Source organism: Stenella coeruleoalba, assembly GCF_951394435.1.
Source record: "Stenella coeruleoalba genome assembly, chromosome: 19".
Lineage (NCBI taxonomy): Eukaryota > Metazoa > Chordata > Mammalia > Artiodactyla > Delphinidae > Stenella > Stenella coeruleoalba.
Window position 1 is genome coordinate 10,479,292 of NC_137165.1, and position 20,765 is coordinate 10,500,056.

The 20,765-nt window shown below is 40.2% G+C and overlaps 1 protein-coding gene across 3 annotated transcripts in view; it reads left to right on the forward strand.

The window, feature by feature from the left end:
* RABEP1 (rabaptin, RAB GTPase binding effector protein 1) overlaps window positions 1-20,765 on the forward strand; it is a 99,165-nt gene that overhangs the window by 77,222 nt on the left and 1,178 nt on the right. For all 3 annotated transcript variants that reach the window (XR_013825129.1, XM_079905774.1, XM_079905773.1), the window contains exons 11-17: window positions 995-1,111; window positions 6,464-6,562; window positions 10,216-10,356; window positions 15,416-15,605; window positions 16,235-16,290; window positions 18,816-18,914; window positions 20,103-20,219. Coding sequence is in view for 2 of the 3 variants with exons in the window: in XM_079905774.1 (XP_079761900.1) it covers window positions 995-1,111; window positions 6,464-6,562; window positions 10,216-10,356; window positions 15,416-15,605; window positions 16,235-16,290; window positions 18,816-18,914; window positions 20,103-20,219 (819 nt within the window). In the remaining variant the exon portion in view is untranslated. The remainder of the gene's footprint in view (window positions 1-994; window positions 1,112-6,463; window positions 6,563-10,215; window positions 10,357-15,415; window positions 15,606-16,234; window positions 16,291-18,815; window positions 18,915-20,102; window positions 20,220-20,765) is intronic.

The window sequence follows — 20,765 nt, forward strand, 5'->3', positions numbered from 1 at the left end:
TTCTAAAGCTATTTGTGAAACCTCTATATCAGTAGTTGGTCTCTGATAGTGTGGTATAGGAATGTGGGGTATCTTGGATTCCATAGTCGTGTCAATAGACATTTTACTCTTGCTTCATCTGTGCAGGCACTTCGCTGGGTTCTGAGTATTCAGATACAGAGAGAACACCGTACTGCCCATAGGGAGCTTTCAGTGTTGCAATCCAAGCCATCAGTTCAATATGGTTTGTTCCTGTACATGTACAAGTAGAACTAGAGGATGAGCAGAGGCATCTAAATTAACTGTGGGCTGTTAACTAGGGAAGGTAACAGTTCAGCTAAGTTTGTTTTAGAGCTAGAGTAAAAATTAATTAGGAAAAGAAGTGGAGAAAGGGTGTTCAAGGAGAGGAAATGTATACAAAGGAACAGTTATGAAGGAAAATTGTGTGTTCTAGGAAGTATGAATAGTTTATGTGGCTGGGCATAAGGGGGGGTTGTGTGTGAGAGAGAGAGAAAGAGAGAGTGGAGAGAGAGTGGGGGGAAAATAGTGGGAGAGGAGGCTACAAAGGGAAGGCCATGATGAGATCATGGAGGGAGGGGTGTGATGACTGAAGGGATTTAAATTTTACCCTGAAGACTTTGGGAGGCATTTAAGGATTTTAAGTAGGGAAATGATATGATTTGACTTTCATTTTAGAAATATTTATTGTGTTAGAGTGGATTATAGATTGGCAGCAGAAAATAGAGTCAGGGAGGCCAGTGCCCTAGCCTAGAAGACCCAGGAGGAAAAGCAGATATTTTCTAATGAGATAATGGATATGAAGAATGTTTTGTTAACTGTAAAGCATAGTATAGTTGTCGAATGAGGTAATTCATCTCAATTTTTTCCCAAATTGACAAATTTGTTTCTCAGGAAAAAAGATTAGGTTTAAAAAAATTTTCTGGAGGTAGGGATTTTTTTTTAAACTTATGAAAATTCTGGTACTTCCTTCTAATTGACGTTTAAAATTGCATAGGTGAAAAAGCTACAGGTGATGCTAAGGCAAGCAAATGACCAGTTAGAGAAGACAATGAGAGATAAACAGGAGCTGGAAGACTTCATAAAGCAGAGCACTGAAGATTCAAGTCACCAGGTAAGTGAGGGTTTTAGAATGTGGCCCCTGGGAGATGACTGAGTTGTTTAAATAAAAGCGTTTTGAAAACCTAGTAAGGTTTCTTTCTTGCCCTGAAGATCTGGCAGTTCTGTTTTCCCTCAGATAAGAATATCTCAAACTGATCTTTCTCTGGTGTCTGTTTTACAGATTTAAGGAAAGTAACTTTTGCAATAACTCGTTAGTAAATATCAGGAGGCTCTGGTTCTCTTTTCGCCTTTGACTTTTATTAGGTTTTTCTGCTGCACAAGAAACCTGCTGACAAGAAAGATGCTAGTTATCTTCTTTTTGACTTTTTGAAAAATACCATGCATAGGAAAAAATGTGACCGTATACAGATGTACCAAACACATCTGAACTAACATCTGTGTAACCACCAAGATCGAGTAATAGAAAATTAGCTAGTACCCCAGAAGCCCTCACTTTCCCCCTCCACTTACTACTTCCTCCCTAGAGGTAATTACAGTCCTAACATGGAACACCATTAGATTAGCTTTGTCTGCTTTCTTATTTTAACAAATGAATCATATAGTCCGTATTCAATGAATGACACAATCATTCATTGTGTTTGTCTTCCTCCATTCAACATTGTGAGGTTCCTACTCACAAATGTGTGTGGTAGTTGTTATTTTCATTGTTGTATACTCGTACCATTGTATGGATATAATTTATCCATCTTAATGTTATGAGCATTTGGGTTGTTTCCAGTTGTGGGATATTATGAATAATTCTACTTTGAAATTTCTGTATAGGGCTTGTTGCACATGTTGCTGCTGGGTATGTGCTTAGGAGTAGCATGCCTGGGTCAAAATGTATGTCAACTTTTGGAGATAATAGTGCCAGAAAGTGGTTGTATGAATTTATACTCTCCCCAGCAATGTATGAGAAGAATTCCTGTGGGTCCGCAGGCTCGACAGACTTCATTTTGTGTTATTTTAATTATAGCCATTTTGGTGGGTGTGTAATGGCATTTCATGGTGGCTTAGTTTGTGTTTCTCTTACGACCATTGAGGTTATTTAGCATTTTTCATGTTTGTTAGCCATTGGGATATCATTGTGTGTGTGTGTGTGTGTGTTTGTTTGTGTGTTTGAAATTACTTTTCAAGTCTTATGCTTGATATTTTATTGGGTTGTCTTTTTTTTTTCCCCCCCACTTTTCTGATAGGAGTTCTTTATATAATCTTATTAGAGCCTTTTGGTGATGTGTCCCAAATGTCTTCTACTCAGTACCTTAGATTTTCATTATTTTAATGGTGTCTTTTGATGAACAGAAGTTCTTGATTTTAATGTAGTCAAATTTATTGATCTTATCTTTATGATGAGTGATTTTTATCCTGGTTTTTAGAAGAATATTTTCTTACCCTGGGGTTATATGAAGATATTTTCATGTATTTTGTAGAAGCTTCATTGTTTATAGCCACTCACATTTATATCTAAAATCCATCTAGAACTGACTTTTATGTATAAGCTGTAGATATGGGTAAATTTTTATTTTAGTTTTTTCATATGGAGAGTCAGTTCCTGTACCATTTAGTGAAAAGGTCACCTTTTTCTCACTGCTCTGCAAGATCATCTTTGTTAACTATCAAGTGAATGTACATGTGTGGGTCAGTTTGAGGACTCTTTTATTTGGTCTGTTTGCCTATTTTTGTGCCAGATTCTGTGCTGTAATTTATAGTAAATTTTTCATTTGTTTCTTTAAATGAAACATAAAGTTAGAAACTTTACAGTTTAGAAACATACAGTTTCTAAAAACTATAAAAGTTTTTCTCTGCTGAGAACTATGTTTTCATTCGTTTCAACAGTATTTACCTTGACACCAGGCAGCATAGTTACAATAGCTACTTTAAAGTCTTTGATGAGTCCAACCTTGGTCATCATGGGGTTGGCATGTGTTTTCTTTCCTCTTGAGAATTGGCCACATTTTCCTGATTGTTTCTATGTCAAGTACTTTTAGATTGATCTTGGAGATTATGAATATTTTATTGTGAGACTCTCAGTTCTGTTAACCTGATTAGGTTCGTTCATAAGTTCTGTCTTGCCTTCTGTAGTAGGTAGTTCTAATGTCAGTTCATTTTTAAAAGCCTTTGCAGTGCTCTTTTGGATGTGTCCATGTATGTATATAGCTCAGGGGTCAGTGTGAGACTTGTGCTGGTTCATGCACAGAATTAGGGGATCCTTTTTCAAGCTCTTTTCTCTCAGTACCACTCTACTTGTCAGCTCATGGGGACCCTGTCGTGGCCCTGTGATCAGAAAAACAGTTGTTTGTCCTGTGCTGCTGCATCTGTTGTGGCTTTACAACTGGGGCAGCTCTTAGATTCATGCTGGCAGAAAATAGGAAAAAAAACCCAAATAAGTAGTAAACTGCAGTATGAATTGTTTCTTCCCGTTTTGATTTCCCTCCCTAAACTGTCTGCTTTTGCTTATGTTTTAGAGTCCTCAGGTAGTTGCTTTTTGTATTTTTTCCAGAGTTTTTAGTTGTAATAAGGGGAGAGAATGGCCTTGGTGGGCTTAGTCCATCTTGGACAGTGCCAAAAGTCTCCGTTCTCTCATATTTTTGTTTATTAGACATATCTTTTTCTTTCCACCTTCATTCAAAAAGGATACTCTGTGGTCAGGTATAGAATTCTGAGTATTTAATGATATTTTCTTTCAGCACTTTGAAGTTCTTATTTCATTGCTTCTGGCTTCCATGTTTCTGATGAGAAGTCAGCTGTAAGTCTTATTGTTGTTCCTTTGAAGGTGAAATGTTATTTTTTCCGTGGCTGTTGTAAAGATGTTCATTTTGGCTTTTGTTATTAACAGTTTTACTGTGTTATATACCTAGGTGCGTCTTTCTTCATATTTCTGCTGTTTGGAGTTCACAGGGTTTCTTGGATCTCCGAGTTAATGTCTTATATCGTGATTGGAATATTCTCAGCCATATGTCTCTTTAAAAATTTGTTTTTATTGAGATAAACATAAAGTGCATAAATCTCAAGTGTACAATTTGGTGAATTTTAATGTGTGAAAAATTTTACTAGGGTAATAAATCATCATCTGCATCAAGATACTGAACATTTCTAATACGCTCATGTTCTTTACTAATAAGTAAATACCCCACCTGCCTATTCTTAGAGGTAGCCAGTATTCTAACTTTTAACACTGTTTTAGAATTGCTTGTTGCTGGACTTCGTATAAATGGAATCATATAGTATGTAGCCTTTTGCATCTGGTCTGTTGGGTCATTATGTCTGTGAGACTTATCCATATTGTTCTGTGTGTAAGTAGTTAGATTTTAATGTTGTGTATATTCTATAACATGAGTATACCATAATTCATTTATCCATTCTACAGTTGAGAGATATTTGGATTGTGTCTGGTTTTTGGATATTGTGAATGAATACACTTTTTAACATTCTTGTACATGTCTTTTAGTGGACATGTGGACTTATTTCTCTCAAGTATACATAGTAGTGAAATTACGGAATTTTTGAGTTTTTGCACAGGTATATTTTTAGCTCTACCAGCTATTTCCATTGGCTGTTACTTCTTCAAATATTTGTATATGTTAGATGTTCGCATTGCATCTGCATGGCTTCTTTAATCTCTCTTCTGTATTTCCCATCATTTTTGTCTTTGTTTATTATCTTCATATCACTAATTTTCTCTTCAAATAGGTCTAATCTGTTAAACTCATCCATTTTATTTTTAATTTGGATAATTGATTTTTTTAGTTTATTTCCATTTGGTTATTTTTCATCGTTTCCATTTCTCTGGTGGTTCTAAATTTCTGAACAGATCAAATATAGTTATTTTAAAGTCTGTTTCTAATAACATATCTGGATTCATTGTAGCTCTCTTTTTGTTATCTGTTTTGTTTTTTATCATTTCCTTTTGTTTTTTATCATAGTCTTTTATTTATTTTTAATTAATTTTTGGCTGTGTTGGGTCTTCGTTGCTGGGCACGGGCTTTCTCTAGTTGCAGCAGGTGGGGGCTACTCTTTGTTGTGGTGCGCAGGCTTCTCATTGCGGTGGCTTCTTGTTGTGGAGCATGGGCTACAGTAGTGTGGCTTGCAGGCTCTAGAGCACACACTCAGTAATTGTGGCACATGAGCTTAGTTGCTTCGCGGCATGTGGGACCTTCCCAGACCAGGGCTCAAACCTGTGTCCCCTGTATTGGCAGGTGGCTTCTTAAACACTGCGCCACCAGGGAAGTCCCTATCACAGTCTTTCCTTGTGCATTCTTAACTTGAGGTACTAGACATTATATGTGAAAATTGTTGAAATAAAGCCATTTTTCTTATGAGAGGCAGGCAACTAGTTGTACTAACAATCCTGGATCACCTTAATACATTTATGGGAATTGAGATTATATGAAGTTGTGAAGGTTGGATTATTTTAACTTCTTCCCTTACTGTAGGGTGTGTCCCTTTGGAGACCCAGTCCAAAGTGCAGGGTGTTTACCAGGGATCCCTTTGTGTATTGGGTCTTGGACTCTTAACTTTTGCCACCCTGTGCTGGGGTTTTCAGACGCTCTGCTCAGCTTCTCAGTGCTGCCTCTGCTTCTTTTGGAGTTGGCTCATGCTTCTGGAGAAGAGCTGTTCCAGATGCTGCACCCAGTTCTCCATGTGTCTTCATTCTGGTCCTTGGCTCTGTGATTCTTTTTTGCCTTGTTCTCCCATGCCTTCATGTAGGTGTCTTTCATATTTTTGTCTGGTTTTCTTAATTAGCAGGAAGGTTGGTTCACATCACCTATTCTGCCACTACTGGAAACAAAATTCTGACAATAATCATTTTTTAAATGTCTAAACAAATTTATTTTGGTTTATTTTATAACTCTTATGTATGAGTCATCAACTTTCACATAAACCCCTCGTCAGGAACACTAAAACTAATTCAAGAGAGTTTATCATGTGTCTTTTGCTCTTAAGTAAACCACCTTAGAATACTGCAGCTAGTTCAGGGAAGATTCATTTATCCTTTAAACTGGGGTTTTTTTGTGGACAGAGTTTCAAAATTTTTATTGATTTTTAATTAGCTCCTTTAAGAATAATATTTATAACTGTGTCACATGGATTAGTATCTATGTCTAGAGACGCATATAATGCTGTTGTTCATGTATGGCAGCGTATGACCCCTGGGGACTTTGGGTACTGCTTTGTGTCATCTGAAAGGCTGAGGCTTTGTACACAGTAGATGCACACATATCTGTTGAATGATAGATGAGTGGGGTTTGATGAGCTAATAAAATCAGTTCCGGACATTAAATAAGCAGGAGATGGAAGAGTTAGTTTCAGAATAACCAGATTCCTAACTAAATTCTCTGTGTATGAATTTTTTTTTTCTTTCAAGATCTCTGCACTTGTCCTAAGAGCCCAAGCATCTGAGATCTTACTTGAAGAGTTACAACAGGGGTTTTCCCAGGCAAAGAGGGATGTTCAGGAACAGATGGTAAGTTAACATTTAAATAAACATTAACTATGTTAAATATATTCTATCTTGAAATAATCTTTGATGTGACTTTATCTTCCTGGCCAAAGTGGTTACCATTATGTTCTCCAGAGCCTATAGAACGTTAGTAATGGACAAGATTATGTAAAGACATTATTCTCTTTTTAAACCTACCTCTTGACCAAAAAAATTATCACCTTTAACTTAATTTTTCTTTGATTTGAGAAACCTAAATAAAATAAACTATGGACCAGCATTTAATTTTTAGCTCTAAATACAAGCTAAAAGTTGAAATCTCTCAAAGCCCTAGGAGGTACAGCTTTTGAGCAGTCACTGTGCTTTTCCTGGACAGCTAATATATTTAAAACAACCTCAGTAATTTCATAGGGTTTATGATAAAACATGTACCATAACTGCTGTGGCACTGGAAAACTTCCAGAAGGCTGTCAATTTTGAGAGGAATAGGAACAGAGAGCTTCTTAATAAGAGCTGCCTTGAACCTCTGCAGAATTGTTCTCCAGCTTTGGGCCTCTTCCTCAGCAGTCAGGCTCCACTTGCCTTGCTCTTCCTTTTTCTCAAAGTTGGAACCCTGCATCTGATGGCCCTTCATAAACTATAGCAGAGTTGGTCCTGCTGGGGTGATCCTACAGAGTTGCCTCTTGTCCAGCTCTTGCAGGGTTGACAGAAAAACAAACTCCAAGTTGTATGGTCATGGTTTGTTTTTGATTGGCATTGGGTCAGTATCTGAATGGCCTTTGAGCTGATCCCTAAATGCTGATCCCTCAACATGTCTGTTGAGAAACATCTCACTAATCAATGGCCAGAGAGAGTTTCATATCTTTTCATTAATTAGAGAATATGAAATAATAATTGTTGATCTCAAGGACACTGTTAAATGCTGACAAAGTTTCATAGTGTTTAGCCTCCTTACAATCCCTGTCCCTTCTCATCTTCCTTCTCATCTTTTAAAACTCACCTGCTTTTGCTAACATTTTTCAAGTTGATTCCACTTAAAATGAACATATTGCAAGTGACATTGAAGAATTGTTGAAATTAAGGTTGAGGTCTTGTGAACTTTAATATCTTAGCATTTTCTTGAAATTAAGGTTGAGGTCTTGTGAACTTTAATATCTTACCATTTTCTTGAAATTACCTTTAAATGTTCTTACACTGAGAAAGATAAACTCAATTCCTTAGGCCCCTTCAAAGAAGAGTAGCTGTGGTAGTGGTTGGGATCTTGATATTTCCCCCGAACTATTTATTTTGAAAAATTTCAAACTTAGAGTTGTTTATGGAGTGAACATTCATAAAATCTTCACTTAGGTTTACCAGTTAATATTTTGCCACATTTTTACTGCTTGCAATTGTTTCTCAGTCTCTCTCTTTCATGTATGTGTATGTTATATTACATATGTATTTGTTTATTTTTTTGAGCCATTTGGAAATAAGTTGTAGACATAATGACACTCCTAAATATTTCAGTATGTATGTCCTAACAACAAAGAAGTTTTTCTGCATAATCACAATACTGTTATTATATGCTTAAAATGTAACCATTGACCCTGAAAGTCCTTGATTGCTTTCTAGTGGAGGTTTTACTTTTTGATCAAGGAACTGGTCAAGGATCACGTATTGTATTTTGTTGTCATGTCACTTTAGTCTCCTTTAATCTAGAACAGTCACCCACTTTTTGTTTTTGGCTTTTATGACATTAACATTTTTGAAGCGTCCAGACCATTTGCCTTGTAGAATGCATTTGTCTGATTATTTCCACATGGTTCAAGTTAGACATTTTTGGCAAGAATACTACATGGCTGAAATTCAATGGAAAGTTCATAACAAGAGGCATGTTATGATGGGTGGTTCCATTGTTGGTGATGTTAAGTTTGATCACTTGGTTAAGGCGATCACAATCGTTTTAGAATGACTACATTAATATTGCTACCAACAGCAAACTTACTAAGTGAAGTTCAGCATTTCTTTGTTGGCCCTCCATATCCACGGTTTCCACATCTGTGGATACAGAGGGCTGACTGGAAGTGACTTGAGCATCTCAGTTTTTGGTATGGGAGTGTGTCTTGGAACCAGTCCTCTGCGGATACCAAGAGACACCTGTAGTTCTTTTTACCCTTAGAATGTTATGCCAGGTAAAGGTTTACAGTCTGGGTGCTGTGTTCAAAAATTACTTGAAATGATTTTTCTCTCTGTGGTTGTGTTATCAATTTGATACAAACAGAAACAAATGGAGCTATGTATTACATTTTTGGATTTTCTTCTTTTTTAATTGACTTTTTTGTTTTTTGAACATGCAACATGGTTCATAAGTCAGAACTATAAAAGTATATAAACACTCAGAAGTTTCACTTCCATTCCCTGTCCCTTTCACCCTGTTCCCACCAACTCCTATACATGATCATTTAAATTTATTTTTGGTTTATCCTTGGTTTTCTCTTTACAAAAATAAACAAATATAAACATATTCTTCTTTCCCTTCTTTTATATCCAAAATGTAGTGGGATGCTAATATTTTGTTGTAAATGGGTTGAAAGTGAGCATAAAGCAACAATTGATTCTGGTCTGAAATAAATAAGAGCCAGTAGAATTAACCAAAACTTATGCATGACCTTGCCTGCCTACCAGCAGTCTATTTGTCCTTCAGGATGCAGCAGTCACCTTTTGTGGGAAATGTTCTTGAACCCTCTCCACTAATAGGTACCCTTTGTCCTTTTATCACTGCTGTACCCATTGTCACCCATTGTAACCGAGTGTTACAGCACTCGTAGTATGGTTGGGTAATTTTTGGTTTACTTATCTTTCCCTCCACTGTACCATGTGCTTCTCTAGGGCAAAGTCTATCTTTTATCCCTGTATTCTCCATGGGCAGCAAATCGCCTAGTGTAGAGTAGTAGCTGCTGAACAAATGTTGGATGTGGAGTAATCTACACTTATGTATATGTTCAATGGTTAGTAGTAAAAATTAGCAGAAATACTTTTGCAGAATTTTATCTTATACTCAAATTAGCTGGACTTTTATATTGATATAAATTCATATGAAATACCTAAAATTGTTGTAATCAGCAGCAAGTGGAAGAAGGAACGTGTTCCATTTTAAGAATGAGCCGCTCAAATGTCCTGCATTTCCTAAGCATAAAGCCTCTTGATAGCGTCTAATATTTGGGGTTCTTGGGCCATTCACAGTGATCCTGAGCTTGAACGTATGTATATGTAATGAAAGATGAAGATACTGCTTTTTGTTTATCCCTGCCTCCTGTGGAACGCATGCTGTGAGGAAATAGGAGTTGTCTTGGAGTACACACTTTTTTTGATATAAGTCTTGATTACGTCCACCTCTTCCATTGAGCTAGAGATGCTGGTCCTAGGGATATGGGGGAAGAAATTCATTACTTTTAAGCTGTTGGTGGAAACAGTGGAGAATAAGCTCAGATACTTGCTTCATTTCCTGTCCCCCTGAATATATGTAAGGGCTGTAAACCAATAAATCTCTGAGCTGCTTTTTTTAAGTCTTACAGAGCTTTATCATGTACTGTCCATCCTCAGCCCTTATTTCATTTGGCCTTTGTTTTTCTCTGGTGCAGTTATCAGCAGATAGGATTTACCTTTCCGGCTGTGATTAGTATCTTTTTCTATTTTAGGCAGTGCTGATGCAGTCACGGGAACAGGTTTCAGAAGAGCTGGTGAGGTTACAGAAAGACAATGACAGTCTTCAGGGAAAGCATAGCTTGCATGTGTCATTACAACAAGCAGAAGACTTCATTCTCCCAGACACTATAGAGGTAACTTATTTTCTGTAAGATCAAAAATGTAAACAAGTACATTTTCTGAAATGGCTACAAATTCTTTTTAAAAAAGTCTACAAATAACAAATGCTGGAGAGGGTGTGGAGAAAAGGGAACCCTCCTACATTGTTGTTGGGAATGTAAGTTGGTGCAGTCACTATGGAAAACAATATGGAGGTTCCTCAGAAAACTAAATAGAGTTGCCTTATGATCCAGCAGTCCCACTCTTGGGCATATATCCAGACAAAACTATAATTCAAAAAGATACATGCACCCCTATGTTCATAGAAGCACTATTCATAATAGCCAAGACATGGAAACAACCCAAATGTCCCTCAGCAGATGATTGGGGGCTTCTCTGGTGGTGCAATGGTTAAGAATCCGCCTGCCAATGCAGGGAACGTGGGTTCAATCCCCAGTCTGGGAAAACCTGCATGCCGTGGACCACCTAAGCCCATGTGCCACAACTACTGAGCCTGCGTGCCACAACTACTGAAGCCTGTGCACCACAACTACTGAAGCCCACATGCTCTAGGACCTGTGTGCCACAACTACTGAGCCTGTGTGCTGCAACTACTGAAGCCCGTGTGCCTAAAGCCCGTGCTCCACAACAAGAGAAGCCACCGCAATGAGAAGACCATGCACCGCGACGAAGAGTAGCCCCCGCTCACCACAACTAGAGAAAGCCTGTGTGCAGCAACGAAGACCCAATGCAGCCCCCCCCCCAAAAAAAAGATGAATGGATAAAGAAGGTGTGGTACATAGTATACAATGGAATACTACTCAGCCATAAAAAAGAACAAAATAATGCCATTTGCAGCAACATGGATGCAACTAGAGATTATCATACTCAGTGAAGTTAAGTCAGAAAGAGAAATTCCATATGATATCACTTATATATGGAATCTAAATATGACACAAATTTATGAAACAGACTCACATAGGGAACAGAATTGTGGTTGCCAAGGGGGAGGGAGGGTGGCGGAGGGATGGACTGGGAGTTTGGGGTTAGTAGATGCAAACTATTGCATATAGAATGGATAAACAACAAGGACCTACCGTATAGCACAGGGAACTATATTCAGTATCTTGAGATTAACCATAATGGAAAAGAATGTATGTTTATGTATGTATAACTGAGTCACTTTGCTGTACAGCATATATTAACACAATATTGTAAATCAGCTATACTTCAATTTGAGTGAAGTAAGTGAGAAAGAGAAAAACAAATACTGTATGCTAATGCATATATATGGAATCCAAAAAAATGGTACTGATGAACCTAGTGGCAGGGCAGGAATAAAGACACAGATGTAGAGAACGGACTTGAGGACACGGTGGGAAGGGGAAGCTGGGACGAAGTGAGAGATTAGCACTGACATACATACACTACCAAATGTAAAATGGATGGCTAGTGGGAAGCATAAGGAGATCAGCTCCGTGCTTTGTGACGACCTAGAGGGGTGGGATAGGGAGTGTGGGAGGGAGGCTCAGGAGGGTGGGGATATGGGAATATATGTATATACATAGAGCTGATTTCACTTTGTTGTATAGCAGAAACTAACAGAACAGTGTAAAGCAATTATACTCCAATAAAGATGAAGAAAAAAAAAGGATTCCCTGGCGGTCCGGTGGTTAGGACTCTGTACTTTCACTGCTGAGGGCTCAGGTTCAATCCCTGGTCAGGGAACTAAGACCCCTGCAAGCCACGTGACGTGGCAAGCAAACAAACAAATACATACATACATACATACAGGCTTTATTGGGATGTAATTCACATACCAAATAATTCAGCCATTTAAAGTGTACAATTCAGTGGTTTTTAATATATTCTCAGATGTGTAGCCCTCACCACAGTATTTTCATCACCTCAAAGACAAACCCCTTACCTTTTATTCAGCCCTTCCTCCCCAAGGCTTAAGCAACTACTAATCTTTCTGTGTATAGGTTGTCCTGTCTTTCTTTCCTATGAATGGAATCATACAATTTGTGGTCTTTTGTGTCTGGCTTCTTTCACATATCTTAGTGTTTTCAGTGTTCATCCATGTCATACCATGTATAAGTACTTATTTGATTTTTATGACCAAAAAATTATACTCCACTATATGGATATTTTGTTTATCCATTTGTCTGTTGATAGATATTTGGGTTGTTTCCACTTTGGACTATGAATAATGTTGCTATAAACATTCATGTATAGGTTTTGGTGTGGACATATGTTTTCATTTCTCTTGGGTAGAAACCTAGGAGTGGACTTGCTGGGTCATATGAGAACGCTGTTTTATCATTTGAGGATTTCTCCACATCCTCACTAACACTCATCGTTATCTCACATTGTGATTATAGCTATCCTGGTGGGTGTGAAATGGTATCTTATTGTAGTCTTGATTCGCATCTCCCTAATGGTTAATGATATTGAGCATCTTTTCATGTGTTTATTGGCCATTTTTATATCTTCCTTGGAGAAACGTCTATTCAGATCCTTTGCTTACTATTTTATTTATTTTTTTGCGGTACGCGGGCCTCTCACTGTTGTGGCCTCTCCCACTGCAGAGCACAGACTCCGGAAGCGCAGGCTCAGTGGCCATGGCTCACGGGCCCAGCCGCTCCGTGGCATGTGGGATCTTCCTGGACCGGGGCACGAACTCATGTCCCCTGCAGGCGCACTCTCAACCACTGCGCCACCAGGGAAGCCCTGCTTACTCTTAAATTGGGTTATTTGCTTTTTATTTCTTTGAGTTATAAGAGTTCTTTATATATTCTAGATACAAGTCCCTTATCAGGTAGATGATTTACAGATATTTTCTCCCATTCTGTGGATTGTCTTTTTCATTTTTTTTTTTTCATTTTCTTGATGGTGTCCTTTGAAGCACAAAAGTTTTTAATTTTGATAAAGTCCAGTTTATTTTTTTCTTCTGTTGCTCATGCTTTCAGTGTCATATCTAAGAATCCTTTGCCAAATCGAAGGTCTGTATTATTCTTGTAGGACAAGATTGAGAGTACACCAGAAATTAAATATTTGAAGGGGGTCACCATGCTGGCTCCTTGTGATATCTGTTTTTCTATATAGCACTTAGGGCACAGCACACTCAGCCTCCTGTCTACCGATAATTTTTATGGCATTTGCTCACTTCCATTCTTTTGTAGTTGGGAGAATCAGGGCTGCAAACCCAGACGTTTCCTGAGACATTCATAAGTATCTCCTTAACTTTTTCCAGACTTTATATTCATACGTTTTATTTTTTTATTTTTATAAATTTATTTATCTTTGGCCGAGTTCGGTCTTTGTTGCCGTGCGCGGGCTTTCTCTGGTTGCGGCGAGTGGGGGCTACTCCTCTTTGTGGTGCATGGTCTTCTTATTGTGGTGGCTTCTCTTGTTGCGGAGCATGGGCTCTAGGCACACGGGCTTCAGTAGTTGTGGCACGTGGGCTCAGTAGTTGTGGCTTGCGGGCTCTAGAGCTCTCAGGCTCAGTAGTTGTGGCTCACGGGCTTAGTTACTCCGCGGCATGTGGGATCTTCCTGGACCAGGGCTCAAACCTGTGTCCCCTGCATTGGCAGGTGGATCTTAACCACTGCACCACCAGGGAAGTCCCTCATACATTTTAAAACCTTTCAACATCATGAAAAATACCATCTTAGGCTAAACCCAAGTAAACACTACAAACAGCATAGGCAAAGATGAGATTTCATAGAGCAGCTCTCAAAACGAAATAGAAAATATATTTCCTGTAAGATCCTTCGTTCTTTTTTTTTAAAAGAAATTTATAATTGTTAAATTTTTAAAAGTCAGACATTACAGAGATCTATAGTTTTGTAAGTAACAGTTTTTCTTAATCCTACCCTGAAGATTCAACCCCTACTGTTTGGACCTCGTTCTTTTTTCCCATATAGATTTTAACATGACTCTTAGTTTTTGTTTTTATTTGCTCATTTACACAGGCTCCGTTGCCTACCCTGCCATTAGCTCCTTGCTCTCCCTCTCCTTTCCCTGCCCTTCCCCAGCTTGTGGTCTCAGCTCAGGTTACTGACACTCTGGAGAGCTCTCTCTCCTTTCTGAACTGGTGACTGATCTCATCAAGGAGAAGGTGTTGGGGACCTGTCTATTTTTGCTGTCAGCATACCACTTCCCACCTCTGTTAAACTTTTCACTTGGCAGGAAAGGTTCCTCTCTTCCATGTTCTATAAGGACTTTTTGTACCTAGATTTAAAAAAAATTCCACGAATCCTTGAAGGTTATAACCAGTCTAGCCTGTAAACCTTGATTCTGTAATAAATCTTATGAAATTTTTCTTGATACAGTTTTTCAAGAAAAACTGCCTTTTTTTTTTCCTGCTGTTCTTTAATTTATATATACATTTGGTAGTTATCTAAGAATCCCAGTTTTTACTTTAGAGTTGCTTTAGGATATAATTGGGAGGATATTTGCGGGGGTGGGTGGAGGAGGAATTTTAAAAGAAGACAACAACAATTTAGGGAAAAAATAAAATAAGATTTAAACTGAATTTATTACAGAAAAACAGCTGATCACCTTAGAAAGCCTCTTTTTGCCATACCTGCCTCTGGCCTAACAGTACTTTGCTTTTGTGGTAGGTGTTCAACAAGTGTTTGTTTGAATGAATAAATGAATAAGTAAGTACATTTTGTCCTCTTGGAGTTCATACTTGCTTCTGAGTTTCAGTCTTTTTGGTCCTCATTCACTAACTCCCTTCAAATTTAAGCGGGTAATAGTGGAAGTGTCTAAGCTATTCATAGTGAATCCCACATTGTAAGTCACTTCAAATTTTAGTTTTTCCATTTATGAAACAGTTTTGAGGGAAAAATATGTAGTTCACCCATACACGTTTTTTGGTTAGTAATGTTATTTCTTTAACATACTGAATAATAACATGGCATAACACCTGCCCCTTGAAGCCAAGAGTGGGTTGGAGTTCAAAGTCCTAAAGTTTGAACCGTCTAAAACAACATCTGAAATTCTGGTTGCAGAAAATCTTTAGCTTTTTTTGTTTATTTTCTTTCACCCTTATAAACCCAATATCCATTTGTTTCTTGAATCTAGGCGCTCCGGGAGTTGGTATTAAAATACCGTGAGAACATCATTAATGTGCGGACAGCAGCAGATCATGTGGAAGAAAAGCTGAAGGCTGAAATACTTTTCCTGAAAGAGCAGATTCAAGCAGAACAGTGTTTAAAAGAAAACCTCGAAGAAACTCTGCAGCTAGAAATAGAAAACTGCAAGGAAGAAATAGGTGAAGATAAAAGTGATGTAGTTTAGAATTGAAGGCACTAAATAAAACTTTTTCTCTGGTTATAACAGTCTTAGAATGTAGAAAACAAAAAAGTATAGGAAAGAACTAAGTAAGGACTCAGTCCCTTTCTCTGGATGTTGATATATCCAGTGATTAGGAGTTAAAAAAAAAAACCCCAAACTCATCTTTTTAGGGGCTCTGGTGGCCTCTCTGGCAATTACTAATAGATAGGAAATTCAGGACTTGAACCCAGACACTGGGGAATATGAGTAGATGGGTGGCATTTCCTTGCAGAACTCAGAAGTGTTAACAGACTCCTGCTGGGATTAGCTCCCCCCCACCCCACCCCCGAGCTAGGTGTAGGTATTTGATGCAGAGACAGTTTATGCCATGGTGTTCTCGTGTGGACTCTCACTTTTCCTGAGCTTGATTATGATGCTGATTGGTTGGGGATAATTTTGAGAAAGGGGTGTTGGTCCCTCACCCCCATTCTGCCCACTGTGTTCAGTACAGCATTTGACTTTCATTGCATGAGATTGAGCTTATGGGGGAAAGGGGTGTTTTAAGAAAAAATTTAAATGCAAAATAATGAATAAATGCTAACATGTCTCCTCCTTTTTTCCTCCTAGCTTCCATTTCTAGCCTAAAAGCTGAATTAGAAAGAATAAAAGTAGAAAAAGGACAGGTGAGTTTCATGAGTTTCAGATTGACTCTGTCAGCAGCCAGTATTTATTTATTGAATCCTACTGTGCTAGACTCAAGGAATGAAATATAGTTAGGACATAGTCCCTGCCTTCAAGCAACTCCTGGGAAAAATACAGTGGAATATGGGCGTGATGATGGTAGAGACCATTTAATGAGAGCCTGCTCTGTGTTGACTGGAGGAGGTACAGGGAAGACTACGATGTGACTTAGCCTGGAGCTTCCACTGTGGTGGAAGGACAGGCAAGCTGTGGTCTTGACATGATAGATACTTAAAGCTACAAAATACTTAGATACTTAAAGCTACAAAATCTTTTACAAACAGGAGGTGATGTTTTCTAGTTGGCTTAGAGTCTCCTTCTCTTAGACACCATGAACACCTTTTGGTAGATGACCCCATTCAGCTTACTGGCCTCGTTATTCATTGACTCAATGACCTTTGCTGCTGTGCTGCCCTGCCCTGCCACACTCCTGCCTGCACCTTGCCCCACTTCTGACATCTCACTCCACGCTCATGCCCCTGACCCCTGTCTACCATCTTTCCAGCCCTTAATCCCGTAGGTTCATCTGTCTGAGTACCTCATTCAGACCTTCACTTCCTTAAACTTTTCCTTTTCCGCTGGTTTCAGCAACTTCTTTCTTTCTTTCCTTCTAAGCAGCATCTGACATGGCTTGCCTCTTCAACTAGTCTCCCACTAACTCCTGCAAGCCCCCGATTCCTTGTTCTTGTGCTACCCTCACTTGATACTGCCTAACCCTGGATTAATCCTGGTGTCCACCTTCTATGCCTCTGCCCCCAGCTGCTGGTTCCACTGGAATGAGGAACACTGCGTGGTCTTGCTTCCAGGTGCTGCTCAGTAGCCTTTCATTTGCTCTTTTTTAAAATTTTGTTTATTTTATTTATTTATTTATTTAATTTATTTATGGGTGGATGGCTGGCTGGCTGGCTGTGTTGGGTCTTCGTTTCTGTGCAACGGCTTTCTCTAGTTGCGGCGAGCAGAGGCCACTCTTCATCGCAGTGCGCGGGCCTCTCACTGTCGCGGCCTCTCGTTGCAGAGCACAGGCTCCAGACGCGCAGGCTCAGTAGTTGTGGCTCACGGGTCCAGTTGCTCCGCGGCATGTGGGATCTTCCCAGACCAGGGCTCGAACCCGTGTCCCCTGCATTGGCAGGTAGATTCTCAACCACTGTGCCACCAGGGAAGCCCCTCTCCTTTCCATTCCTCACAGTGGACGTTTCAGTCGCCGCTCAGCTCGCCCCCTTGTGACAGCGCGTGGCGGCCTTGTGCCCCCGTCGTGAGCAGGGCCCACCTTCAGCTCCTCGGTCGCATGCTCTCCTGCTTTGCTTCCCAGCCTTCTCGCTTCTTCAGAGGAAAGGGTGACCTGTTCTGACTAGTCTTATGTCACTGCACATGTGCTTTGACTGGGTCGTGATGTCACATCTTTTCCTGGCATCCTCTCCATCTTCCCCTTCCAGTGTGGGCCTTGAACTTCTGCCTCTTTATTTGTCTTTTCCATTATGCATAACCAATCTCAGAGGTCTCCTGGTAAGAGGGGAGAAGTTTCTCTTTGGATTGTACTTCTTTCTACAGCTACCAGTCCTTCTTCCTTTTATACCCAGAGTTCTTGAAAGAGTCATCTCCACTGCCTGACCTCCCAGTCACTCCTCAGCCCACTACAATCAGGCTTTGGCTCCCACTGTGCTATCAGGTTACACTGGCAAAAGTCGCCAGCGTTCCAACGTGTCCCACCTTTCCCACTCCCTCTGCCACTGTTTGGGTTGACTTCAGTGCTCACCTGGCTCATTGTAACAGCCTAACTTCTTTCCCTGCCTCCAAAATTGATCCCCTTCAAATTGCATTTTCATATTCATTTCATATTCATTCATTTCATTTCATTTTCATATTGAAACTGCTCACTTGACTGTGAGCAGTCTAGTTTAAAACCCTTCAGTAGTTCCCTTTATCTATAGCCCAGCTGGGATCTCCTGCCTCACCACTGCCTCTCCGGCCTCAGCCTCCAGGGCCCCAGAACTCTGTGCTGTAATGTAGCAAGAGCTCACCTCAGTTCTTTAACTCATTTTTTTATACGTCAACTCCCTCTTTTTGGAGTATCTCCCTCCACCTCCCGCTTACCACCCTTTAAGGGTCAGATGTCATCTCTTCAAGGAAGCCCTTCCCAACTTTTCTGGCAGAATTAAGTGCTTCTTCATCCATGTTCACATGGCATAGTTAACTTACATGTCTGTCTCTCCTGATTTTTCCATCCCCAGGCCTTAGAACATAGGAGGTGCCTAATAAATGTTTAATAAGAGAAAGAGTAGGTCTTGAAGAATCAATAGAAGATCCACAGATATCAAAGGGTAAGAAGAGCATTCCAAGCATAGCCAGTATCCAGGGCCTAGGAGGATGTGAGCTTGGGTGCATTTCTCCAGGCTGCAGGCTCCTCCAGGCAGATGTGCTGTGACCTGTAGGGAGTTTCTGTGTGTTTCAGCTTTTCCCTTTTTCACAGTTGGAGTCCACATTAAGAGAGAAGTCTCAACAGCTTGAGAGCCTTCAGGAGATGAAGATCACTTTGGAAGAACAGTTAAAGAAAGAAACTGCTGCTAAGGTGACATTTTTGTTGGTAGTTTCGTAAAAAAGCAGTGTGAAGAATGTAGAATCACATCTTCGCTGTTTAAAAAACAAAGCCTTGCTGCTTTGAAATAGTGCCACCTTCTGAAAGTTGGCAAGACTCTCCGCTTGCAGAAAGAAAATGGAATGACTTTATCTCAGTTGGGTTAGATGTGCACACTGCCAGCTCTGGAGGTCTGTGTCACAGGCTTAACTGGCTTTTTAGGCGTTGAGCTAAAGGCCATGAACCAAACTTGGCGCTGCCATAGCCAGAAGCATTGCTGTGGAAGTGCCGTTCCATTCGATTGGTTTCTGGAATACTGCACTGAACCATGTTTGCTGCCTAAATTCTGATTAGTCCTGTCAGAATAAAAATGCATGGGGCCAACTGGGGCGGAAGTTTGGTTTTGGTGGGCTGTTATCTAACCTTTAAGTGTAAAAATGTTGTGTATGTGTTATTTAATAGTTCTCTGTTTTTAGAAAGGCTTCTGCACAGGGGGTCCTCCTGAAGAGTTTCCCTGTAAGGAAGACTGGGGGATAGCTGGGGCTGCCTAAGGCATATTCATTGAGAATTTTCCTGGCAGATGCTTGACTGTTGTGGTTGTCAGAGGAAATCCCTAAAGATCCTGTCCTGTTGCTGTGACAGCTACTGATCATACAGCAGCTGCTTTTTTTTTTTTGCGGTACACGGGCCTCTCACTGCCGTGGCCTCTCCCATTGCGGAGCACAGGCTCCGGACGCGCAGGCTCAGCGGCCATGGCTCACGGGCCCAGCCGCTCCGCGGCATGTGGGATCTTCCCAGACCGGGGCACGAACCCGTGTCCCCTGCATCGGCAGGCGGACTCTCAACCACTGCGCCACCAGGGAAGCCCCGTGCAGCTGCTTTTTGATGATTAATCATTGTCACCAGGCTGCTGGGGTTGAGGGGTGGAGTGCGGCGCTTTCATTCATTTTTAATTTGGCTCTCATACTCAGTTCATTTTAGGACCTAGAACAAGTGCCTTAGGCAATGTGCACCCTTGCCCTGTAAAGATAGAGTCAAAGGGAGACTAACAGGATACAGGAATATGATGGGCACCCACCTTTCCTCTCTAGTAGTAGGAAACGACAAGTGCCTAGATTTCCTGAGTGATTTGACGTATGGCTCTCCAGCATTAATCCTCATTCAAACCTTGTATTTTTTTAGGTTACTGTTGAACAACTAATGTTTGAAGAGAAGAACAAAGCTCAGAGGTTGCAGACAGAACTAGATGTCAGTGAACAAGTCCAGAGAGATTTTGTAAAGCTTTCTCAGACCCTTCAGGTGAGGCATTTGGGGAACCCCTAGACAGAATGCTGAGGAGGCACTTTTGGGGTTCTTGGTACCCAGGAGAATTTGCTAATCCCTGACTGGCCCACTGACAATAGCTAGAGGATTAGAAATTATGGCTGCCCCTGCCCCAGCTCCAAATGCCGGCCTGGTCATTTAAGCTGGAAACCCTTTTCTTCTTCCTTGCTGGCCCTTAAGGGTAAAATATAAAGTCCTTAGCGTAGCATGTAAGACTCTTCCCAGCCAGGCCTATCCCTACGTTTTGTCCATCTCTCTGCCTTACATTTTATATTCTATGTTCTCATTTTTAAAAACTACTTGTGGTTCCTTGCCCACAGCACATGTTCCCTCTGGAAGCATGGCCCCCTTGCTCCTTTCTTCCAGGGCCCTGCTTAGCTTTGTCCTCCCTGTGGAACCCTCTCTAGGTCCCCAAGCTGGTATAGTGACATTTAGTATATTGTGCTAAAACTCTATATAAGCTTGTTCTTTTCCCCCAGCTGAACTGTGGGTTCTCAGAGGTCAAGGATCAGGTCTCATTCA